The sequence below is a fragment of the Ylistrum balloti genome, unplaced genomic scaffold (assembly GCF_031769215.1).
Source record: "Ylistrum balloti isolate Yb309-2 unplaced genomic scaffold, AGI_CSIRO_Ybal_v1 Utg370140, whole genome shotgun sequence".
Classification (NCBI taxonomy): domain Eukaryota; kingdom Metazoa; phylum Mollusca; class Bivalvia; order Pectinida; family Pectinidae; genus Ylistrum; species Ylistrum balloti.
The window spans coordinates 565,507-592,212 of record NW_026782147.1 but is presented as its reverse complement, the minus strand read 5'-3'; the positions used below and the strand labels follow the sequence as shown (position 1 = coordinate 592,212).

The 26,706-nt window shown below is 36.5% G+C and overlaps 1 protein-coding gene across 1 annotated transcript in view; it reads left to right on the top strand.

Moving 5' to 3' along the window:
- Positions 1 to 26,706, top strand: part of LOC132550685 (myotubularin-related protein 13-like) — a 57,048-nt gene that overhangs the window by 9,596 nt on the left and 20,746 nt on the right. The window contains exons 2-29 of the mRNA XM_060214776.1: positions 1,877 to 1,962; positions 4,204 to 4,455; positions 4,723 to 4,825; positions 6,668 to 6,784; positions 7,066 to 7,198; positions 7,841 to 7,949; positions 8,497 to 8,610; positions 10,052 to 10,132; positions 10,447 to 10,560; positions 10,837 to 10,965; positions 11,312 to 11,410; positions 12,745 to 12,899; positions 13,614 to 13,779; positions 14,431 to 14,580; positions 15,367 to 15,435; positions 16,071 to 16,271; positions 16,575 to 16,691; positions 16,985 to 17,181; positions 18,527 to 18,693; positions 19,065 to 19,138; positions 19,564 to 19,759; positions 20,170 to 20,303; positions 20,672 to 20,847; positions 21,242 to 21,438; positions 21,862 to 22,057; positions 22,835 to 22,915; positions 23,808 to 23,917; positions 24,316 to 24,552. Coding sequence (XP_060070759.1) covers positions 1,877 to 1,962; positions 4,204 to 4,455; positions 4,723 to 4,825; positions 6,668 to 6,784; positions 7,066 to 7,198; positions 7,841 to 7,949; positions 8,497 to 8,610; positions 10,052 to 10,132; positions 10,447 to 10,560; positions 10,837 to 10,965; positions 11,312 to 11,410; positions 12,745 to 12,899; positions 13,614 to 13,779; positions 14,431 to 14,580; positions 15,367 to 15,435; positions 16,071 to 16,271; positions 16,575 to 16,691; positions 16,985 to 17,181; positions 18,527 to 18,693; positions 19,065 to 19,138; positions 19,564 to 19,759; positions 20,170 to 20,303; positions 20,672 to 20,847; positions 21,242 to 21,438; positions 21,862 to 22,057; positions 22,835 to 22,915; positions 23,808 to 23,917; positions 24,316 to 24,552 — 3,960 coding nt within the window. The remainder of the gene's footprint in view (positions 1 to 1,876; positions 1,963 to 4,203; positions 4,456 to 4,722; positions 4,826 to 6,667; positions 6,785 to 7,065; positions 7,199 to 7,840; positions 7,950 to 8,496; positions 8,611 to 10,051; positions 10,133 to 10,446; positions 10,561 to 10,836; positions 10,966 to 11,311; positions 11,411 to 12,744; positions 12,900 to 13,613; positions 13,780 to 14,430; positions 14,581 to 15,366; positions 15,436 to 16,070; positions 16,272 to 16,574; positions 16,692 to 16,984; positions 17,182 to 18,526; positions 18,694 to 19,064; positions 19,139 to 19,563; positions 19,760 to 20,169; positions 20,304 to 20,671; positions 20,848 to 21,241; positions 21,439 to 21,861; positions 22,058 to 22,834; positions 22,916 to 23,807; positions 23,918 to 24,315; positions 24,553 to 26,706) is intronic.

Genomic DNA, 26,706 nt, shown 5'->3' with positions numbered 1-26,706 from the left:
AATAGTGAAAGTGATGTTTTAACAATAAAATCAATTATTTAAAAAGGCCCAAACTTTGAATTTCCAAACAAAATGTCAAAAAATCTTGAAAGGATATAAAATTGAATTGATTTTTGTAAAGTGCATATCAAGCAATAAATTCACAAAATGTACCAAGCTGGCTTGATGTTATCCTCATTTATACTAAAGTAGAGTTTGTGGGAAGAATTCTACGACAGATTTTATGTTGAAATGCTTGAAGTTTGGTTTCTCTATTACATATAAAAGAATTATTGTATCTATCATCAAATTTCATGCTTTCATAGAAATTTATTTTTGTCTTCCATTTTTCCTGACACTTTAATGGCCCAATAACTATTTCTTCAATGAACATTTTATAAACACACTTCATGTCTTTTTTAATTATAATTAAGGAAAAGGTGTCCTTTTGTTTAATAGGTGTAATAGTGTTACCATTTTCTGCTGCTTGTCTCAATTCTATCCTCCACTTCTGTTCCAACTTATTAATTAAAGTCAAATGCTCAATAAAATCAAATGAAAGTATATTAGAAAATTCAATATAGTTTTTCCATTCATATTGAATTCTCCAATATGCCTTCATTTCATTTTATTGAGCATTTGACATATAGTTATTTATTTTGGTACAAAAAATTAATAACTTTTAATACTAGATTGGAACCATTTTTTGACCAGGATTCCAATCTAGTACTAAAAAGTTATGAAAAGGTACAAAATGTATTAACTTTTCTTAGGTATAAAAAGTACAAAAGCTTCTAGTCAATCCCATTCTTCAGTTCAGTAAGCCTTTTATTAACAGACAAATAGGTACGTTTAGGTATAACCTTTTTCCAATTGAAATTATTTTGTATCCATTTCAAATTTCCAATTTGCTATTAATTCACTCCTGATATTTTCTTTCCTAGTGAAATCCTGGTAAAATACTAGCTGCAATTAACTAGGTTTTGGAGAGATCTCCTCGTTACCTTAATCAGCTGAGCAAAAGATTAGTAAATCAGAGGACTGGGTTTGAAAGCTAGCAGAGGCATCAAAATAATAAGGACCTCTGAAACACCAATTTAACCATTTTCTTCCCAAAACGAGGCTTAAATACCCCATCTTTAACCAGTGGAAAAAACCCCTGATATATCCATGAATTAGCCGAAAACAATTGTCTTTCTTGAACTATTGAGGCGCCATATAAAAGGCACAATATCAAAAATGTCAACATAACAATTTGGTTGATTTGAATATTTTGGCTGTTTTGTGTAGTGTATTAAAAAGAGGATGCATGGAAACAATTGTTCTTCAATGAAAAGCTGTTAAGCATAATTGCAATCAGTAACATTGAAAAGCCGAGTGAAAGGAGGTCTCCAGATCAAGGATTTATTGAATTTCAGCAAAAATCAAATTGTGAGGTTAGAAAGTCACATAATATTGAAGTTGAAATGGAATGAAAAGATATAGGAGTCTTGACATCCCAAATCAGCACACAGATATTACTGAATGTGAATTTGATTATTTAGCATGTATGCCCATTCTACATAATGATTACATATACAAACTATAAACTTGACTAAGGGACTGTAATGATTCTCAAAATCCGCAGTGTGTGGTTTGATCCCCTCCACTTTGTGTTTTTCAGGAAGCTTGAAATCAGTGATATGCTGCACTGTAATGAATGTGTCCTTTGGCAAAACACTTTACTCTAATTGTTCAATATGATGGGACTCCTGCATGTTGTTCAGTGAGGTTGCCACAACTCTGAAGACCCTGCACTGGCAGTTCCTTGACTGATAATTCTAATTAACAGACTTAACTTGACAGTCGTTTGTACAAGACTTTGTTTCATTATGTTTTTCATTTATCGTTATTTCAGGAGGCGGCACCAGCAGCGGAAAGATAATCCAGAGATTTCCAGACACCGACTGGGAAAACTGCCCTTTTACACAAGGGATAGAACTGGTGAGTTCCCCTTAATTAATGGACTTAGAAAACTGCCCTTTTACACAAGGGATAGAACTGGTGAGTTCCCCTTATTTAATGGACTGGGAAAACTGCCCTTTTACACAAGGGATAGAACTGGTGAGTTCCCCTTAATTAACCGACTGGGAAAACTGCCCTTTTACACAAGGGATAGAACTGGTGAGTTCCCCTTAATTAACCGACTGGGAAAACTGCCCTTTTACACAAGGGATAGAACTGGTGAGTTCCCCTTAATTAACGGACTGGGAAAACTGCCCTTTTACACAAGGGATAGAACTGGTGAGTTCCCCTTAATTAACAGACTGGGAAAACTGCCCTTTTACACAAGGGATAGAACTGGTGAGTTCCCCTTAATTAACCGACTGGGAAAACTGCCCTTTTACACAAGGGATAGAACTGGTGAGTTCCCCTTAATTAACCGACTGGGAAAACTGCCCTTTTACACAAGGGATAGAACTGGTGAGTTCCCCTTAATTAATGGACTGGGAAAACTGCCCTTTTACACAAGGGATAGAACTGGTGAGTTCCCCTTTATTAATGGAAAGGGAATAATACATACATAGTTGCTGACTGGGGTACACCAGTTATTTCACTTCATGAATTGTAAATTCATATCATCTGCTACAGTTCTGTGTTTTTGATCTGCAGTTTTATACAAATGACCTCCGGGTGTCTCCAAATCAGGATTCAGGATTCTCATAATTTTGGAAATAGACGTCAGGAGTGGGTACTCAGTATCCTTTTGGATCCACGGCTGTTCCCGGAAGGACCTTCCTGATTTTAATGTTTGCGGGACGTTGTGTCTCCTTCCCGCTACCCCCACCCCCCAGTGTTAATTTTGGAAATAGAGTAACTTCACTCCGGGTACTGCAATTAGTCAAAATAAAATTTGAAAAATGTCGAACCAGCCACTTCTTTATCCATTCATTTTTTATTATTTTTGGTTGGTTGATTGACAGGTTTTCCGTCTCCTTGACTCCTCTTGTGTTTGGGTATTGTGTCACGCACAAACGTCAGTGTTCTGGCAACTTTGGTTGCTTAGTTGGTTGGTTGACAGGTTTTCCGTCTTCGTGACTACTATTGTGTCCAGGAATCATCTCACTGTTGAATGTCCTTGTTCTGGCAGCATGTTTATTATTGTGTAATTATTGGGTATTTATGTCTACACAAAAGAAGGCATCTGTGTCTGACTTTTCAAACTTGCTAAGATGACAAATTAAGATATCACACACAAGTTTAATCTTACACATAGTCCACCAGTAAATACATGTACAATTTAGTTGAAAATCTAATTTGCGCCAATTTGGAGATATATTTACACTTCCTATTAGTCCTACAACTTTATTTAGTGGTACCTTGGAGGGAACAGGAACATGGATACCATACTGCTCTTTCTGGTTATAGTGGAACCTGGAAGGAAGACACTGTAGATACTATCTACTTACTTTCTTTCTTGTGTTGTTTACTTCATGAATTACGCAATCACAAAAAAATTATCGTAGCAAATTACACGAGAGATAATGACTTTCAGTTAACATTATGTGCTATTGACTTGACTTGCATTTTTTCGTGAAATTGGACACATGCTGTTGATTTTAGCATTGGAGACATTTTATTTCCTTAAATGTTTTAGTCTGCGGAGTCCATGTTTGGTACATGAAACTTAAAAACATGTTTGAATCCAATCAGTGCCTTTGTCACCTGTATGTGAAGCCATGCTTTTAAATAACTGGGATTGACCTTCATGTTGCTATGGAAACAATGCTCTTTGTCGGGGTATTGTACCACATTCGATGAATTAAAAGTTGTTTTGGTCTGTGAATATGTCATTACTGATCCATGTTTCTCAGAGGCTCTCTGGCAAGCTAGCTCACCTGTCGTCGACTAATTAATTGAATGTGCAGCCCACGCTGGGTTCGTAATGAAGATCTTGCACTTCAAGTTTTTTAACAGTGGTTCAGAATTCATGGAAGTAATTAGCCAATTACTTTGTGTATTGCCTATTAGTTTACAGCAACAGACAGTTTTTTTTGCCATTGTCATTTTTTTCGCTATTTTACCCATAAGATTACATGCATGATAACAGATTTTGGACTTTGATACAAAAGTATACCACATATATTACTAAATGAGAGTAACAGTGGGCTGGCTGATTGGAGAGGAGTGTTGACACAAAACATTGCTTATATATGTCAAAATTCATCACCTTCATTTTTCCAGTTTTGTCAACCAGTAGGATGGTCGCTGTCAAGTCGCCGGGAGCCACCACAATTTTTCGTGGCAGTGTTGACAGACATCGATGCAGACCGGCACTTCTGCACATGTCTGACATTCAGCGAGACAATCGCTATCACGAGTACCAAGGGAGATGACCCAGATGGGGATGAGCCTTCGGGGATTCACAGCTCTCTCATGTTCGCCCCGAAGTCCCTCGTCCTTGTTTCAAGACTTGACTACTTTGATGTGTTCAGGGTAGGTGCAATAAAAATGATCATTGAAAATAGTGTGTAGATACATGTATAATTAATAGATGTATAGTACAATTTTGTTTCTGTAACACAGGCCTCCATATAACTAATTTTATATATTGCTAAACCCAGGATCACAGATTTTACAGCATTCATATGGGGGTTTTTTTCGTCTGAAAAAATGAAATATTGTACATGAGAAAAAAATGTCATCATTAGTCAGTTCACTTTCTATGTATGGATAACTCATCAGATTTTACATTGGTTCCAGAACTGCCTCGGAATTATTTACTCCACCTATGTTGATAAGCTGGACTATCAGTTGGAGTCTCTGGTGGGCAACATACTAGGCTGTATTCAAGTACCGCCTATAGGTAAGTGTTCCTTGTACAGGTGGGTGTTACCTGTATATATCTCTTACAGGTGGGTTTTACCTATAGAGACCAGTATCTAGATACCTCCTACAGGTGAGTGTTACATGTATATACCTCCTACAGGTGGCTGTTACCTGTATATACTTCCTACATGTGGGTGTTACCTGAATATACTTCCTACATGTAAGTGTTACCTATAAATACAAGTATATAGATACCTCCTACAGGTGAGTGTTACTTATAGAGACCAGTATCTAGATACCTCCTACAGGTGGGTGTTACCTATAGAGACCAGTATATAGATACCTCCTACAGGTGGGTGTTACCTATAGAGACCAGTATATAGATACCTCCTACAGGTGAGTGTTACCTATAGATACCAGTATCTAGATACCTCCTACAGGTGAGTGTTACCTGTATATACCTCCTATATGTGGGTGTTACCTATAGATACCAGTATCTAGATACCTCCTACAGGTGAGTGTTACCTATAGAGACCAGTATATAGATACCTCCTACAGGTGAGTGTTACTTATAGAGACCAGTATATAAATACCTCCTACAGGTGGGTGTTACCTGTATATACCTCCTATATGTGGGTGTTACCTATAGATACCAGTATCTAGATACCTCCTACAGGTGAGTGTTACCTGTATATACCTCCTATATGTGGGTGTTACCTATAGATACCAGTATCTAGATACCTCCTACAGGTGAGTGTTACCTATAGAGACCAGTATATAGATACCTCCTACAGGTGGGTGTTACCTATAGATACCAGTATCTAGATACCTCCTACAGGTGAGTGTTACCTAGATACCAGTATCTAGACCAGTATGTTACTAGATACCTCCTACAGGTGGGTGTTACCTATAGAGACCAGTATATAGATACCTCCTACAGGTGAGTGTTACCTATAGATACCAGTATCTAGATACCTCCTACAGGTGAGTGTTACTTATAGAGACCAGTATATAGATACCTCCTACAGGTGAGTGTTACTTATAGAGACCAGTATCTAGATACCTCCTACAGGTGGGTGTTACCTATAGAGACCAGTATATAGATACCTCCTACAGGTGAGTGTTACTTATAGAGACCAGTATATAGATACCTCCTACAGGTGAGTGTTACTTATAGAGACCAGTATATAGATACCTCCTACAGGTGAGTGTTACCTATAGATACCAGTATCTAGATACCTCCTACAGGTGAGTGTTACCTATAGATACCAGTATCTAGATACCAGTATCTAGATACCTCCTAGAGGTGAGTGTTACCTATAGAGACCAGTATCTAGATACCTCCTACAGGTGAGTGTTACCTATAGATACCAGTATCTAGATACCTCCTACAGGTGAGTGTTACCTGTATATACCTCCTATATGTGGGTGTTACCTACAGATACCAGTATCTAGATACCTCCTAGAGGTGAGTGTTACCTATAGAGACCAGTATCTAGATACCTCCTACAGGTGAGTGTTACCTATAGATACCAGTATCTAGATACCTCCTACAGGTGAGTGTTACCTGTATATACCTCCTATATGTGGGTGTTACCTATAGATACCAGTATCTAGATACCTCCTACAGGTGAGTGTTACCTATACACAAGATACTAGTATCTGAATATTTTCTAAAGAGGAGATTTAATTCCTCATATAAAGCAACAAAACAATGAATTTATCTTATATGTGCAGGTCAGGTCTGTTGAGTCATAATTATAGATCTGTGCATTGAGACAGCATGCCCCATCTTTGTTATACTATTGTTAAATTTTGATGTGCAGAGGACTTCCAGTAAAGTGCTATATTACTAAAGTAATATGTAAATTTTTTGTAGGTGGACCCCAGGTACGGTTCACCATCGGGGCTGGTGACCGCCAGGCTTTACAGCCTCCACTTAGTTCAAGCATCCCTGTATCTGGCAATACAGTGGCCCTCCTCTTCAAACAGCTGGGTAAATACAGACACAACTACATACCTACAATACTTTCAATCACGGCTATTGACATCATTGCTACTAATTAAACTGCTAAGCATTACTTTTGTACTTTACAATGTCTGTTTTGTTTCTGCGAAAGTATGTGGCATCTGTTGCCTGTATAAAGTGACTGCCTGTGAGAGAGTAGAATATCTTAAGATGGGTCGAGAACAAAGGTTGTTTTTTTTACTTGTCTGGGTCGAGAACAAAGGTTGTTTTGTTTACTTGTCTAATTCTGTTTGGACTTCTTTTTTCAGGTATTCAGAATACCTTGGTGCTTTTCTGTGCAGCATTGACGGACCACAAGATTTTGTTCCACTCTCAGAGTAACTCTCGTCTGACAGATGCCTGTCGAGCCCTCACTGTTCTTTTTTATCCCTTCAAGTACAGGTAAAATGATAAATGATTTCCTTAGTCCTTCTAAATAATTGAAACACAAGATTTTTTTTATCATTAGATTTCTGATAAGAAATTGCTTTACTCAAATGATATCTGATAATATGGTAAAGCAGGCTTCTTGCTTTACAATAAGGCATTTACTTTTCTCTGACCATGTAACTTTCACTTTCACTGTCAAGGTTTTTTTCACCGGTTTGAGTTTGGACATTTTTGTCTCCTTTTGGGAAGAAAAATAGTGAATTAGGAGTAAATTGCAGATTTTGGGAAATTGGCTTTAATATGAAATAATTTCAGTTGGGAATGGGGCCCATTATTACCCCCAAAAAGCCCTCAAAACAGGCCTGACTGGAGAGTACATTTAAGCTTGGTTTTCCATTTAAATAAATCATGGATGTTGACATTGCATCAAATTTCTTAAGATTGAATCAGTTTAGAAAAAAAAACATTTCACAGATAAAGTAGTTGAGTTTTATATGTAGGATTTTGGGTAAACTTCCCTAGATCATGAGTACTGCATCTGCTTCTGTTTAAAAATTGAAAACTTGTCGAAAAAAAGTGAAAGTATTGCCATGACAAATATTGTAGTGTCTTGATTGATGTTTGTAGATTGACTGAAAGATTCTTTCATTACAGCTATGTATATATTCCTATCCTACCGGCACCCCTGATAGAAGTGCTCAACACTCCAACCCCATTCCTGGCCGGTATTCATTCATCTCTCATGGATGAGGCCTCTGATCTCGTGAGTATCTCCTTGCCTTTAGGCTCAGGATTAAAAACATGACAGCCTAATGTATCTCTAATACTGAAAATTAAAAAAATTAAATCAAGTGAAGAAACCCTGTCATAAAAAGAATTGGAGTTTTGCATGGATATTTGTTCTGAAAGGCACGTTTTAATCTGAAATCCAACTGATTTTTCTACAGATCTTGTATGTGTGTACAAGGTTATTTTTTCCCCAAATTTTTATTTTTATCTATAAAAGATATTGATGAATTTTTAGCATACATAGTTAGAATGGCCAAATGAGATTATGTAATTACATATGGATTTAGAATATCCCAGAAAGCAACCAAAATATATCCCCCACAAATATGAATGATTTTACAGTATATTGGGTACAAGATCCCTTGCAGATCTCTAGTAAATAAAGACTTAATAAAGATCATTTAATGATGGATACTAAGATCGCTTTGGGATCTCCTATTTGTAAGATGGTCATTGTGAACTTATTGTCCAGACTTACTTTATGATAGTATTATCTATCCCTGCTTTACTTTTGTTTTCAGTTAGATGTAATCATTGTAGACTTAGACGGAGGAAGTGTATTTATTCCTGAATGTATTAATCTGCCCATGATTCCTGAACCAGTACTCACACGGACAAAGACATCCCTCAAGATGGTAAACATTTAGTAGCTTACATAGAAAATTATTCAGATAACTTAGAAAATTTTATTACAGTAGTTTCTCAGACCAGCTCTTCACAGCTGAACTCATATTAATTTACACTGTTAATATCCACAATAGCTCATTTGATAGAGTGTTGGGCTGACAAAATTTCAGCTGAAAATCTTACATGTTGCTCAGTACTCCCAAACCATGACCATTTTCTCCTCTCAGGAAATTGAAAAATAGACTGGTCTGTACTGTCATGACACTTAGCAAGACACTTTAACCCAGTTGCTCTGGATGACATGTGATGGGCCTCCCATATACTGTTCATAGAGGCAGCCACCAAGTACTACAAGAAGAATGCAGTTAATGATAAATCCAGCAATCAAACAACCCTATGGAAGTCCTCTTCCCAGTGTTCTATGTAGTTAGATAAATGTTATCACTGATTGTTCATATTGGTGATCTTTGGTTAGTAACATGTTCTGAACTTGTAAACAACAAGTGTTTTCTGTAAACAAGTGTTAACTCTGAATGACAAGTGTTGTCTGTAAACAAGTGTTAACTCTGAATGACAAGTGTTGTCTGTAAACAAGTGTTAACTCTGAATGACAAGTGTTGTCTGTAAACAAGTGTTAACTCTGAATGACAAGTGTTGTCTGTAAACAAGTGTTAACTCTGAATGACAAGTGTTGTCTGTAAACAAGTGTTAACTCTGAATGACAAGTGTTGTCTGTAAACAAGTGTTAACTCTGAATGACAAGTGTTGTCTGTAAACAAGTGTTAACTCTGAATGACAAGTGTTGTCTGTAAACAAGTGTTAACTCTGAATGACAAGTGTTGTCTGTAAACAAGTGTTAACTCTGAATGACAAGTGTTGTCTGTAAACAAGTGTTAACTCTGAATGACAAGTGTTGTCTGTAAACAAGTGTTAACTCTGAATGACAAGTGTTGTCTGTAAACAAGTGTTAACTCTGAATGACAAGTGTTGTCTGTAAACAAGTGTTAACTCTGAATGACAAGTGTTGTCTGTAAACAAGTGTTAACTCTGAATGACAAGTGTTGTCTGTAAACAAGTGATAACTCTGAATGACAAGTGTTGTCTGTAAACAAGTGTTAACTCTGAATGACAAGTGTTGTCTGTAAACAAGTGTTAACTCTGAATGACAAGTGTTGTCTGTAAACAAGTGTTAACTCTGAATGACAAGTGTTGTCTGTAAACAAGTGTTGACTCTGAATGACAAGTGTTGTCTGTAAACAAGTGTTGACTCTGAATGACAAGTGTTGTCTGTAAACAAGTGTTAACTCTGAACGACAAGTGTTGTCTGTAAACAAGTGTTAACTCTGAATGACAAGTGTTGTCTGTAAACAAATGTTGACTCTGAACGACAAGTGTTAATTGTAAATAACAAGTGTTGATTAATGATGTTTTTGTGCTTATAAACAACAGGTTTTGAACCCAGACCTACTCATGGCTGACCATGCATTTCCTGCCCCATCTCCGAAGAAGCCTGCCTCATTAGAACAAAAGGTGAGTTAACTCATTCTGTCCCTCTGCTAATTACAAAATTTTTGTTACTGTTAGGATTGTCACATGTAGCGTAGGTAGTGTCAAGCTAAACAAGTTGATTATACTTTCACACATTAACACTAACAAACATTGGAAATATAAACTCAAAAGTTGAAATTATCTTACAACAACTATATAGTGACATTAAACTTATCCCACAAACTGACAGATTGCAGTGAACATAACTGATTGAATGTCTACCCCGAGAGATGCTCGACTCTCAGAAGAGGAGGAGAAAATCATGTATTGTATTTTGTCGATCTGATACTTTTCAGGACAAAGAAATCCGTGCAATATTCATTCGTATGTTTGCTGAAGTTTTTGCTGGATACAGAACTTGCCTCACACTGATTCGCATTCATCCTGAAGCATTTATAACCTTTCATAAGGTATAGTATATCTCATCTCTGTTTATTAAAAGGCTTCTATTTTTACTGTCTTTTAGGACACAAAAAACAAACAAAAGATAGATTCCTTGAAGCATGAAGCCATTGCCCATTTCATGACTTTGGTGATGAAAATTTATCAGTTTTTGATAAAAATGCAAAAATTACAATAAAATCGTAAAACCTTAACAACATTCATTTATCTATTTGATTCCTTAGACATTTCCTTGCATTAATAAAGTCGTATGGAAATCATCCCCTGAAATTTCTTGGGTTTAGGCAAACTTCCTAGGTCACAAAGGGATGGTGGAAGATGATTTCCTAATTCGTGTTCTGGATGCCATGGCGTTTGGAGGCTTTGTAGCAGAGCGTGGACCGCCATACCGAGTCTGTGACATATTTGATGAGGTCAGTCAAAATCTGTCATTCTTACTAGTATAATTTTTTTTTCTTCATTTTTCATTTGAAATTAGGAATATTCCAGTATTACAAAACTTAACATACACAATTCTAGAAACAATGCTGTTGAATAGAATTAATTTGATGTTTTTTTTTACTTTCTTTCTTTCTTTGAAATGTTTGCTATCCTTGGAAGAATATAGGTAATACTTGAAATATTTTGTTTGAAAGGAAAGAAAGAAAAGATGAAACTGCGACTGAAAATGAAAACAAATCTTTTTAGTTCTACTGCCCCATATGTTTTACTGGCATGTGTACAAGGCAGCCATATTGACACTTGCTTGTTGTTTGGTAGGTGTATGCCGTTCTACAGGAACAGCTGAAGGAAGAAGTGAATGACCCAGAAAAAACAATGAGTAACATCAAGGAAATCGCCAAACAGCTTCATACCAATGTAAGATAAACATGCGGTTAAATGGGAGAGAGTTGGATAAATACGTAACAAATACTGTGGACCTTAATTTCGCACGCAATTAAATTTGTGTATTATTTTGTGGGGGTGGTTGGGATTAAAATTCACAAAATAGTTTCCATCACAGGTACAGTAGGCCTTTTACATGTAAATTTGGGTTTATGTTTCTAGTCGACTGACGGATGACTGATGTATAATACATGTAGTAAAATAATAATGATTTAATATATTAATGATAATTTACGCTTCGTAACATCCAGATTTATGACTGTATGTTGTGAAATTAAATGGTTGTGAAAATAAGTTGGTTTACAGTACTCGATTAACAGTAGGTAGCATCTGTTGATTTTAGTGGAGTTATTAGCAAATTTATAGTAAGGTTGACATATTTCAACAAAGAGTGCCATCATCAGTTTATATTTGAAAAGAACCTGAAGTACAAACAGCAGTCTATACTTTGTAACAAGATGGTGGTTTGACATCACTACATAAAATACTCCAACCGACACCAAAAGTTCATAAGGTTTGGGATGGGGATGGGGTTGAGGGTAGAGGGGGTCCTGGGTTAAGTAAACTGTACCTTAGTTTATAAAGGAAAATAACACTCTCAGATACATTTTATCAAGTTTCAATTGGTAATGATTCAAGCAGATTTAGAAATATTTACATCATTAGTTTGGTGGCTAGCAGGGTCTTTCTTTCTATTTGCCTTTGATATGAGCTTTAGTATTGATAGTCTTCACTCATCTACAAAATAATCATATTACATCATATAAGACATTGCTGTCATAATTGTTATTTTTATGGGTTTTATTTCTGCTGTATTAAAGGATTGAATAAGATTAAAAAATAAACACTATATCCATGTTCCATAAATGCTCAAGTGAAAAATACATCCATTTGGCTTCAAACTTTTGTGACAATTGTAGAAATTTGACCATTGAATATAAAAACCTTGAGTGTATCAGGACTTGTGTGACTGTTAAGGCCTTTTGACAGTGTATCAGGACTTGTGTGACTGTTAAGGCCTTTTGACAGTGTATCAGGACTTGTGTGACTGTTAAGGCCTTTTGACAGTGTATCAGGACTTGTGTGACTGTTAAGGCCTTTTGACAGTGTATCAGGACTTGTGTGACTGTTAAGGCCTTTTGACAGTGTATCAGGACTTGTGTGACTGTTAAGGCCTTTTGGCAGCTTCTTCTTATTTCAGTCAATATCCTATGTCCAAATGTCTTCGTTGAAACATGATGATGTGGATTTTTGTAACATGCGTCTGTAAAAACTATTTTAATTGGACTTTGCACTTTGTTTTGCAGGAGTGTCCTAACCCACAACCATACGTACAGAAGGTACCCAAGCCCACTGAGGGAGCATATTCACGTATACATCAGCCTCCATTTCCTTATCTGGACTGGGCACATGTACAGAAGATCATTGATGAAGGTGTACACAAACAACCTGTCAAGACCAAGTATGTATCTACTTTTGGTAGAAATTAGTATCAGACAGACATTTGTTCGAATAGATCATATTGAAATGTACTGATATCTATTTTTTGTCGAAAGTTTTGATGATTTGTTTTTGAAAAAATTAATTCTTAGACTGCTAATTTTCAGTTAATTTATGATTCCAAGACCGTGGTTAGCTGCATTTTTAGTTCAATTGGTCGACAAATAATATACCAACCCAACCAAGCACATTTGTCGCAAAAACAATATACCATCCAAACAAACAACTTCTATCCTGACAAATAATATATCATTCTCACCAACCACACCCATCCTGACAACTAATATATCTTTCCTACCAACCACACCCATCGTGACAATATAGCATACCATCCAACCACACCCATCCTGACAAACAATATACCATACCATCCAACCACACCCATCCTGACAAACAATATACCATACCATCCAACCACACCCATCCTGACAAACAATATACCATACCATCCAACCACACCCATCCTGACAATATACCACACCATCCAACCACACCCATCCTAACAAACAATACACCATACCATCCAACCGTACCCAATTCTGTTTAAGCTATAAATTTCCAACCAATGACACGCCATCCTTGTACATTATACCATTCCAACCAATACACACCATTTTGACTAACTTCACACCGTCTGACCCATCCCTGTGATAGTTGATGTTCTTCTTTCACACAGGTTCAATAACTTACGGCCACCACAGCTGAGAATAGTACCGATAGGTCCAACCATTACCCTCATCACTGACAGACTCAGAATTGTGGACAACAATGCCCGACGTCTCGAGGTCCTACGCAATTGTGTCACCTTCATCTTTGAGAATAAAATCACAGATGCAAGAATTGTAAGTGATATCCTATCTATGATGTTTACAACAAGATATTTGTACTTACCTCACAACAATCTTCGCCTATTTCATAAATTATCAGATCTATTAAAATCTCCTGGTCATTGGCAGTGTGTATGGATTTTGATTAATGTAGATAAATTTCAATACTTTTTGAGAAAAACAAAATTAAAGTGAACATACATATATATTATCTTTAGCTTGCTGAGTTTATTAGCTCAAGATCTTATGAAAGATACACAAGCGAATTGCACCTTTCAATAAGTATTTAGAATCGGATTCAGTAGAGCCAAATTAAGGACTGAACTGCAACATACAGCAGTTTCATCCCTCTAGGACTCCTCAGAAATGCTAAGGGCCTAAAATTTGAAATTTAAGCAATTTGGGCAAAATTAAAATTGATCAAAAGAAATGTCAAAAATTATATGGGGAGGTGCACTAGCTGCATAATTAAAATAATTTCGCAAGTTTAATACATCTGATAATTCAGACAAAAGTCTAGAACATATTTATACTTTCTAAGCTCTGTTAATTTTTTATGCTCCCCGAAAATTTTTGAGTAAAACATATACTTGCTGCTTTGTGTGTCTGTCCATCCACCCTTCTGTCGGAGAGCATTCATCAGTTTTACTGATACCCTTGTTACAGATATTCCCAGCAGTGCTGCGTGCCCTGAAGAGCCGAGTGGCTCGTCTAAGTCTAACACAGGAACTGAGCTACCACATACGCAGCAACAGAGCCATGCTGGAGCACCAACAGTTTGATCTAGTCGTAAAACTCCTCAACTGTGCTCTACAGGTCAGTATGCTCCCTCAACACTGTACTACAGATCTCAACATAGTTGGGTATTTGGTCTTTGAACTTTGACTTGTAGTTTGGTATTTGGTCTTTGAACTTTGACTTGTAGATTGGTATTTGGTCTTTGAACTTTGACTTGTAGATTGGTATTTGGTCTTTGAACTTTGACTTGTAGTTTGATATTTGGTCTTTGAACTTTGACTTGTAGTTTGGTATTTGGTCTTTGAACTTTGACTTGTAGTTTGGTATTTGGTCTTTGAACTTTGACTTGTAGTTTGGTCTTTGAACTTTGACTTGTAGTTTGGTATTTGGTCTTTGAACTTTGACTTGTAGTTTGGTATTTGGTCTTTGAACTTTGACTTGTAGTTTGGTATTTGGTCTTTGAACTTTGACTTGTAGTTTGGTATTTGGTCTTTGAACTTTGACTTGTAGTTTGGTATTTGGTCTTTGAACTTTGACTTGTAGTTTGGTATTTGGTCTTTGAACTTTGACGTGTTGGTATGAATTACATATATACTGTAAAATCATCTATTTCTTGAGGCTCAATTTTGTGGTTTTCAAAAAAATACTGTAATTTGTGGACAAAGATATATCTCAATAAATCTGCTTATACAAATTTTAAGAGTTTGTGGACTTATGAATTTGTTGATATAGAGTACACATGAAATGACAAAAATAAAAACCCCACAAAAATTGATGATCTCTCAGTATAACCAGAAGCAGTTGATCATGTGTTATTTTTACATAGCATTACATTTATGTGTTTTTGTTTCTTTTGGACACCAGAATGACTCTAGCATGGATGAAAATGGAATTGCAGCAGCCATCCTTCCTCTAGCTACCTCCTTTTGTCGGGTAAGTATAAAGTCTGATTAGCTGTCTCCTACTGTTGGAGGCATAACATCCTCTAAATACGATTGTACAATCCTTACTTTAGCTACCTCTCCTCTTTTAACTTTTAAAAAACACCTACAGTTCAGCTTGGTTTAAACTACATGTTATGGTCCTGAAATGTGACATATCAAGCTCCTAAATGTTCTGACATCCTGTCTAATTCAGTATAAAGATGTCCAATGAAAACTGCCAAATATGTCTTCAAAGACTTCTTGTCCAGTCGTAGTAGTTCAGCCCCAGTGCTGAATGTCGGTGGTTCATGATTTATTTTAATAGCTTGTGAACGTTTCCTTGATCACATTTGTAGTCTCAAACTTTGAAGTATAGTTGTTAATCATTGTGGAGGACCGGTCAAAGATAAGTAGGTTGTTCTCATTCAGTATAATTTATTATATAATCTGTGAACAACAAATGTTCACCTTGATTAAAACAGACAGAAATGGTCTCAATATTACCAATGATAGATGTGGTGTTTCACGTTAATGTCCAGCGGTGCTGTGTTTTACACTCAATTAAAACAGACAGAAATGGTCTCAATATTACCAATGATAGATGTGGTGTTTCACGTTAATGTCTAACGATGCTGTGTTTTACAGAAACTTTGTACAGGGGTGATCCAGTTTGCCTACACACTGGTACAGGAGCATCCAGTCTGGTCGAATCAGCAATTCTGGGAGGCTGCCTTCTACCAGGACGTCCAGAAACAGATTAAACAGCTGTATCTACCCCAGTACGAAGAACACATGATAATGGAAAAGAAACGTGACAGTTCTTACAGCCCGCCCCAGTACAGAAATGTATGTACTGTATACCTCTGCTGTATAGAGGGTCAAAGGGACACTTTATTTTTCGGGAAATAAATAGATGGAATTTGGGGGTAGGGGTAACATCTATGTAAGCCCCGGCATACCTTGTTTTGTTTAATTGGTGACCAATTTAAATCCAGATAAGCAATTGTAATCTAATGCTCTTCAGTGCCTCTGGCCCTTTGATATGAAAATAGTAAGTTGGCCATACACTCATGTCACAGCATCAATGGCGATGATAGGTCATTACACCTACGTAAGGCTCTACATCTGGGTTTTCCTCATTTCTTTCAGGATGATGAATTGAATGTACCATCTTATCGTGGCTCATCTACAACACCAGATGCACAGAGACGACTCTCAGGCTTCAAACCCAGACAGATTGGGGCACTGGAGATTGCTGCTGAACAGGTGAATGTTCCATTTATCTATTGTGCTTTAGTGTTTTCAGTCCATAGCTCCCTAAAGCAAGATCAAAACTTGTGGTTCATGACCACATGATTTCACAATTGTAATTTTTATTTTAATTTAATCATGTGATTGTGAACTGAAAGATCTTACAATTGGCCTTACCATTATATCAGCACTGTGGAATGACACTTGAGATTTTTTCATGTAACCTGGTTAGAACGGTTCAGTGGGTCTTAAATTATGCTACATTTTTATATTACAGAACTGATTTCTCAAACATCTTTATATTGCAGCTAAGAATATGGCCGACCCTGAGCCCCGAGCAGCAGCTTGAGATGACAAATAACGAAGAGTCAACAGTGTATAGTCAAGCTATCCACTACAGCAATAGGATGGTGTACATGAGAGTTCCCTTAGAGACAACCAAACCCATCAAAACCCTCTCACCACACGACTGGGAGAGCAACAGTAATAGCAACATCACTGCCAGGTTAGTACTGTCAACAGTAATACATGTATCACTGTCAGGTTAGTACTGTCAACAGTAATACATGTATCACTGTCAGGTTAGTACTGTCAACAGTAATACATGTATCACTGCCAGGTTAGTACTGTCAACAGAGATACATGTATTACCAACAGGTTAGTACTGTCAACAGTAATACATGTATCACTGCCAGGCTAGTACTGTCAACAGTAATACATGTATCACTGCCAGGCTAGTACTGTCAACAGAGATACATGTATTACCACCAGGTTTGTACTGTCAACAGAGATACATGTATCACTGTCAGGTTAGTACTGTCAACAGCAATACATGTATCACTTTAAGGTTAGTACTGTCAACAGTAATGCATGTATCACTGCCAGGTTTGTACTGTCAGCAGAGATACTTGTGTCACTGTCATGTTTGTACTGTCAACAGTAATACATGTTTCACTGTCAGGTTTGTACTGTCAACAATAATACATGTATCACTGCCAGGTTAGTTCTGTCAACAGTAATACATGTATCACTGCCAGGTTAGTACTGTCAACAGTAATACATGTATCACTGCCAGGTTAGTACTGTCAACAGTAATACATGTATCACTGTCAGGTTAGTACTGTCAACAGAGATGCATGTATCACTGTCAGGTTTGTACTGTCAACAGAGATACATGTATCACTGCCAGGTTTGTACTGTCAACAGAGATACATGTATCACTGTCAGGTTTGTACTGTCAACAGAGATACATGTATCACTGTCAGCTTAGTACTGTCAACAGAGATACATGTGTCACTGTCAGATAAGTGGTTTGCTGATAAAAAATAGGCAGCCATTTTGATGATTGGACTAACATGATTTTTTACGACAAAAATCCTTTTTCAAACTCCACTTATGGAATCCAACTCAAACTTGCTTAAAAGGATCCTGAAATGGTCTTGAGTGAAAGCTTGGATGTCAAAACATACAATTTCACAGAATATTCAGAAAAATCCCTAAGGACACCATTATGTAGGTAATGGTTTATTAAATAAGAACCATGCATTATACAATAGTAAAAAGCTATTACATGTTATGCTACTTACTAAATTCTCTTGAGTGTCAAAAAAACATTCAAACTTACACTTACTTCACAGCAGCAATGGAGATGACACTTACTTCACAGCAGCAATGGAGATGATAGGTCATTACATGTTACACTGAACATCTGTGTTTTCTACATTTTTTTTCCTGGAAGATGAATTGTACCATACATGTATTCCGTGTTATGCTACTTTTCTCTTTGCTGTAAAAAAATGTCCAAGCTGTATAATGAGGTAAATATTTACCAGAAGAAATTGAATTTTCAGTCTGGCGGAGAGTGACAGTATTGATGCCGAGAGTGGATTTGACGAGACAGAGATTTCTGATGTTGGAGCGACTGTGGTGCGATTTGTGACAAGATTTGTCGACAAAGTGTGCAATGATAGTGGCGTGACTCAAGACCACATTAAGGCTCTGCACCAGATGGTTCCAGGTAGACACATCATATTATATTGGTTTGGGGCTATGGGTTTTAAGGATGACACAAATTAGCCAAAGGAAGACAATGAATACTTGGGGTTAGGAATTTAGGGAAGGACAGTTTTTGAGAAATAGATTATCGTATACTTGCTTGATAAAATCTTATTATGGTTACCAAGTAGTTGGACAGCTGTTACTTCAGAAATATCTGATATAAAGTCTGTATGATTACTTGTCCTCATATTTTTATTTATCTTACCACTTTTTTCAATAGAGATGTTCAATGTGAAAACAAATCTGAAACAGCAAATATCACAGAAGACAAATAACATCAGAACAATCTAAGTAGAAACGTCTTAAACAAAACCCATTGTTTTCCTACAGGTGTGGTGGCCATGCATATTGAAACACTGGAGGCAGTCCACAGGGAGAGCAAGCGTCTACCTCCCATACAGAAGGTAAGAAGGCAGAGACAGGGCACTGTGTATGTTGTCTTTTTTAGAGGGTTCTGGTTTTCTTGTAATTGTAGAGAATGGAATAAATTATGACAAATAGAACTCAAAAAAATAGAATTAACTGACAAAAGTAAAGTCTTTTTCTTGACTTTTGAGAAAGATATGGGTTTTTTTGAGTGTTTTTGAAAATTTGAACCATTGAAAATAAAGACTGTACAGGACATTAACTCCAAGCTGTATCACTTTTTGTATCTTGTAGATATGAGTTCATAGTTATGTATATGAAAAGTTTCACAATACCTCTCTTTCCCTGCCGTCATTAGATGAAAACATCAGACATGAATTTAAAATTTGCTTTTGTGTCATACTTGATAAGCATATGTACTAAAAACAAAAAATGTCTAAGAAGAGGTGTATGATGCTTTCAGCCAAAGATCCTGAAGCCGACCCTGCTATCAGGAGAAGAGGTGGTAATGGATGGTTTGAGAGTGTACCTTCTCCCTGATGGTCGAGAGGAGGGTATGGGAAGTAACATGGGAGGACCTAGTCTACTGCCAGCCGAGGGAGCCATTTTCCTCACTAACTACAGAATCATATTTAAGGGCATTCCCTGTGATCCTCTGGGTACGATGCTTTGTAGAATGAATTTTATGCTATTTTGTTGGGTTCGTGAGCATTTAATGTTATCAACCCCATTCTAAATAATTGTTACATTTTAAGAGCCTCTCCTCATTGGATTTGATTCACATTCATCCCATAGTGTTGTAACATCAACTTCTACACCTGATTAGATTTTGGTTTGTACTGAAGGGGGTCATTCATGACTTGTGGGAATTTTCTTAATAAAATTGATAAAGTTCTTGCTTATAACAAAGTGGAATTGTTTTACTATAATTTTTATTAAAATAAGAGATGAATTTGTAAAATATTTTTAATAAACCTTGTTTGAGATGCTTCACATTGAATATCTTGATCGTTTTTATTGTTATGGATTTTGCTTTGATGTAGAAATTGAGTTATCTCCCTTGTTATAGCTTGTGAGCAAGTGGTAGTGCGATACTTCCCAGTGTCCACCCTCACCAAGGAGAAACAGATCAAGTTGCAATACACTCCCCATATTGACCAGCTCCCAAAGGATGGCATCCAGCTGAGATCGAATATATTTCAGGTATAGTGACTTACACTGACAACAATACCACTAGTAAGACAGGGAACTGTTCCTCTGTTTCAAGATTAATTACAAATTAAACATTTGTTTAACATTCTTCAATTAATGTTTCATTTCCACATTTATATTCATTTCAATTTGATAAGGTATTTCTCTTTGGCATGGGCTGGGTGTAGATTGTTCTGCCCCAAAGAAATCTTGTTTGTTTTTAGCTTGCCAGCACCTTGCTAAAATTAAACATTCTTCAGCTGATTTCATGCATTTCATATATTTATTCTGTTGTTATGTTAACATGCTGATCACCAGATGTCAATATTATTATTTGAATTGAGATAAAACCTTTTTAACATGTTAATGTGTGACTGTAGCTGATGAAGATCGCCTTTGATGAAGAAGTGAATCCAGAGGACGTTGATGCCTTCAGAAAACTCTCTAACAAATACCGCAACCCTAACAATGTGTTCAACACCTTCGCCTTCTCTGGCCAGACAATCCTACAACCAACGCCTTTACACAAACACAAGGAAAAAAATGCCTCTCTCAAGTAAGAGATGCTTTCAGCCAAAGATCCTATAGTTGGGGTCATAGGTTAGATTACATCTAGAGTGGCTAAATCTTAGTAATATGTTAGCATTATGTCAAGCATACACCATAAAAACAAACATCTAATTTATATTACACTTGGAGGTCAAGTCTGTCAATGGAACAAAACTTTGACAGATACAGATACTTAAACATTTATTTGAAGACATGAGAAGTTAAATGTTTCTTATAGTACACCATATATAAATGCTGTCAAAAGCTCTTGACATCAGGGTTGATCAGAACTGGACAAAATTTAGGAAATTAAAAGTTTTTAATCACCTATTTCAGAATAATTCTTTACTGTTCTATCCGGCGTTTTTTCTTACTTAATGTACAAAATCGTTTTCCTTCAGACATTTTGCAAAGAAAACTTTGATAAAGACAGCACGGAAGGCAGGCATAAAAACAAAACAGTCTGGAAGAAAACCCAACAAGTATGTGCTTCCAACGCCTCCTCAGCAGCGACGGAGTCTGGCCTCACGATCCTCTACAGCAGGGTCAGACAGTGAATCTGACCGACCCACCAGTGAGCTCTATGATGACCTTTCAAGTATGTATCACATCTACTCCTGATAGGGAAACTCGGATAATCCAAATTTCAACACTTATAGGGATACTGGGATAGTCCTCAAATTTCAACATCATTGGGATAGTCCTCAAATTTCAACATCATTTAGCAATACTGGGATAGTCCTCAAATTTCAACATCATTGGGATAGTCCTCAAATTTCAACATCATTTAGCAATACTGGGATAGTCCTCAAATTTCAACATCATTGGGATAGTCCTCAAATTTCAACATCATTTAGCAATACTGGGATAGTCCTCAAATTTCTACACCTTTTACTGACTAATACTGGAAAAGTCTTCAGATTTCTACATCTGATGGGTACTGGGAAACCCATCATAATTCTACACTTTTTCACAATTCTGGGATATTCCTCAAATTCTTATAATATAAATTCTTTTTCAGTCATTGATGAGGCAGATTTCCCCCAGAATTTGGCCGCTGACCCCAAATTTCTTGAGAAGCTAATGACAAGACCTGGCTATAATGATTATAAACGTCTAGGCTTTGGAGATCTGATGAGTGGTACACAAACACTCAGGACAAGGACAGATCTTTTCAGGATCAGTACTGTTAATGCCAACTACTCTGTCTGTCGCAGGTAAGACAAAATCAGAACGATCAGAATGTATGGATACCTATTAATACTATGAGATATACTCAAGGTGTTCTTTGGTACTGTTTCATTTCCTTTCCTGACTAGGGGCTGTGATAGCTCTGTCAGTAGAGCCTTCGGTGAAGATCGAAGGTGTATGAGTTAACACTCCCTACCTGACTGCTTGTGTTTCTCAGAAAGCTGAGAAATGGGACCTGTTCCTTCTAACATGTTTGTGTCTTTTTGACAAGGCACTTCATCAGAATTGCCCATATTGGATGGCTTGTGACTTGTCTTCCATCTGTTGTTAAGTGAAGCCACCAGCCAAGTACACCCTGCCTGAAGATGACCCTGATTCCTTACAGGGTGATAAACACATCAAACAAACCCTATATACAGTAATAGTTACCTCTACTTTCTCTCTGTATTGATAATCTCCCTTCTCCTTTCAGATTGTATAGATTATCTCGTTTCCTAATGGAGTAGTAGTTATCTCCCCTGTCTTAACAGACAGAGACTCTGTATTGATAATATTCCTTCTCCTTTCAGATTGTGTAGATTATCTCGTTTCCGAATGGAGTAGTAGTTATCTCCCCTGTCTTAACAGACAGAGACTCTGTATTGATAATATTCCTTCTCCTTTCAGACAGTATGATTCATGTCAACTTTCCTTTTATGACAGCATTGATAATCTCTCCTTTCCAGGTAAACTCTATTTTGATAATCCTGTTATGATCATGCTTCCAGTAGTTAAAGCTGACATCATTTATCTCTGTATTACAGCTATCCTGCCCTCCTTGTTGTTCCGGCATCAGTGGCAGATAACAGTATACGCAAGTTTGCTCGCACCCATCGGCAATCCAGGTATATAACATCCTTTTCATAGATATTAGATATTATTAGCCGATGGGTTATAAGTCCACTTTCTGTTCCGTTGTCACATAAGGGAAAATATCAGCTAACCAATCTTAAATGACTTGTTCCCTTTGGTCCATCATTGTGCATTGTCTGTTGAATAACCAATTTAATTGAAACTTTAAGGCAACTTTCTGCGGCCAAAGATGAACCATAATTATGTATGAATTGGTTCTCATCTCCCAGGGGTCTAGCAGCAGGCTTAAAGGTTTTAAATTGCTTATCAAAATTGTGAATGTCATGGTCTTTTATTTCCCACTAGGGAAGTGGGAGGTGGGGGGGGGTAAAGTTTAATTGATTTAGAAGAGTTATATTTTCAGCAGAGCTTATTAAATTTGTCTCAAGGATGGAAAGATCCTTAAGTTATTTACCAGAAATGTAGATTTCATTATTCCAAGAATCACATTTCTCCCTGTGGACAGGGGAAAGTTTGCTAAAGTTTTATAGAAACACTTTGTTTAATTTCCATTTGAAATAACTTTAACCTGGTCAGGATTACTACTGTAGGGTGACAGTTTGATTACATGTACATACTGACATTTGTTTAATTTCCATTTGAAATAACTTTAACCTGGTCAGAATTACTACTGTAGGGTGACAGTTTGATTACATGTACATATTGACAATGAATGACCCCATCATACCAGTCTATTATAGGTTTAGATAATAGGTTTTTAAATATGATAATAACCAATATTTCCAATTTGTCTATATTGAAGATGATATAGGGAATATTCAGTACATTGAAAAGATGATATATGATATTATGAGAGGTGAGATCCACTTTACATTCTGCCTTTGTTTCTCAGTGTAAGTTTTGTTTTTTGTTTTTTTTTCTCAGATTTCCTGTGATAACATGGCGCCACCAGAGAACCAAAGCCCTCTTGTTACGGGCAAGTGGCTTTCACAGTCGTGGTCTGATGGGCATGCTCAAGCCAGAAAGTGGCTCAGGTTCGTAGTATGTCAAAAATAGACATTCTCATTTCCAAATCAAAAGTCTTTGGAAATCCAAAGTTATGTGCTGATGTTTTTCTCTGGGTATTATAAACAGGGGAAAGTGATAGAAATAAGCCAAAATGATGAAAAGAGAGATTTTGGCCTATAATCAGTGATATATTGTTTTCAGTCATTTTTCCCTTTTTCATATCCAGAATTTTGAAAAATTTGAATACCTGTAAAATTAGATACCTTCATTTTTTGACATTTCTGAAAAAGAAAAATGATATAATACCATTTTATTACTAAGTCAATAATTCATAAAACCTGTGGAATGTGTTCTGTGTTTTTATACTGAGGATCTTTAAACAACAACTCTGTGATAAGATCAGAAATGTATTGATACATTACAGGTACATCTGGAGGAGAACCATCATCTAGCCTTCAGCAGGAGCGTTACTTCTCCTCCGTCGTAGCTGCCACACCTAACAGTGGACGTGTATGCCACCCTTCATGTAGCGACTCTCTCACTAGTCTTGATTCACTGATGATGGTAGAACAACCGATCACTCTGCCAGACACGCCTGATATGCTTAGGCGTGCCTACAAAACCGGCAGTGTCCGGAGTATGGTCAAACCAAAGACTACGTGTAAGTATAACACTTGATGAAAAAATCCCATAAGCGATTATTTTATCACAGGAACCAGTGTATTATACTGGAGGGGTTATGTATGCTGAACTTCTCATATGCAAAACTTTTCTATGCTCATGCCATTTTATCGGAGAAGATGAGGTTACCCATGTCATCTTGTTTCAAATCTGTCATATCATGAGAACTTCTCTTCACCTAGGTAATATATTTATAGGTGTTGGAGATTTCATGTCTTGTAGACACTTTTTTATATTCCTCCTTAATTTCTGGTATTCTACAAATGTAGATCTGTTTCCTGATATTTAATCAGTGAGCCCATCACTGAATGGAAGTTTAGTGGACTTTTTGTATATTAGTATATATTGTGTGAAAAGAGCTTCCTTTGTATCACATAAATATGTCACTTAAAATACTGAGTTATTAATCTGATCTGAATCACAAGTAGCGTGCATTTACATGTAAAAAAGATTTAAGTGTGAGTGACCATGAAATATACATGATAATCTGTTGACAGTGAATAAGAAAGTCTTTTTGACTGTCATAAGTACAGGTTGTGACAGTGTTACTGTGAAACCATTAATTTTTTTTTTTTTTTTTTTTTGGGGAGGGGGGGGGACTTTTAATGTAAGAATATAGCTGAGATGTTTATCTACAAAATCAAGTGTCATTTAAATGGTATTTTTCCCTTTTTTTTAAAACCACGAAAAGAGAGCCCCCTGAAAATACATGATTTTACAGTATTCAGGAACATTCTGTGTTTCTATTGAACAAATGTATTTACAGCCAAGAATTTTTGTTTCAGTTTTGAAGGACATAGGTAAAGAGCTCATCCTTGATGCTTTCTCCATTCTGTTCTCAAGCTTTATTGAAATTACTTTGATCTTTTTTTTTTATTAATTTTTGTATTTTGTTTATATTTGCTGCAAAACTTTTCCATTCTACCCTGATTATTCACTGGTATTTGTTTTGCTGAAGCCATTTTGTCCAAGACCTGCCTCGTCCAAAATGACCTTTGTTTGATAATAATTTAATGACAAATAAATTGTATCATTGTTTATATGCAAGTTTCCTTCATTCAGTGCAGGTGATGGTATTGACTGTGCCGTCACTTGATAATGGTACATCCAAATTGCCCTTCCATGCGTCGTCCATCCATTCATAAACAAATACTTCAGTTATCGCTGTTTCTAGACAAATATCAGACGAATTTTTCTGAAATTTTATATAGAGGTTTCCTTTAATCTTCATTGTAAAGTGTAGTTTTCTGACTTGGGGGAAAAAAATACAAAATGGCCGACCCAGGGCTGTTTTCGATTTTACAGTTGATGTTTATATAGCCCGCCATCTGCAGAGGATGGACTATTCAAAACAACCTCTGTCTGTCCGTAAATATATTCAAATCACCATCTCTGTGTAAAGTAATCAATACTTCTACAGAAGGGTTGAAAGAGAAGAGTTGAATGGATCTTTCGCTTTCTTATTAAGTTGGTTTGTCTTTGTCCCTATTTGTGTTCTTTTGATTTTGGGACTTATCAGAGAAACAAAATGGCTGTCAGGTGGCCATCTTGGTATTTTTACTGTGGAAATTTGTTATTGCTATTTCTTCAGAAGTACCCAATAGAACTTTCTCAAATTTGACATGCAGATTCTGCTTTGTCCATCATCATGCATGTTTAATTTTAAGACTGATCAGAAGAGCAAAATGGTCACTATAATTGTATATAAATTTTCAAATTTCATGTAATTAAGAACAAACATGGAAGAAAAAAGAGAAAAAGGGAAAATCCAACTTTATAAATAACAAACATAAAGATCATAACAATTGTGGGTGCCAAGGTCCTTCTGGGTTTCTTTTTTTTTTTTTTTTTTTTTTTGTCTCTCCTTTTCTTTTTTTTTTTTTTTTTGCTACTTCTTGAGAAGTTCAATTATAATTAACAGAATGATTTATCCCCCTTTGTTTTACCTGTCACTGTAACTTAGGGATTTAAGACTGAGGAGACGGACAGATCATACAATCCCAAGATCCTAAGGGATCCGTTTTAGTTCTTTTCATGGAGAAAACACTAAACACAACACACAAATTAAAACTACCACATTGTCACGATGATATATCAATTATAAAGTCTTGTGCCACAACTTGGGACAGTTGCT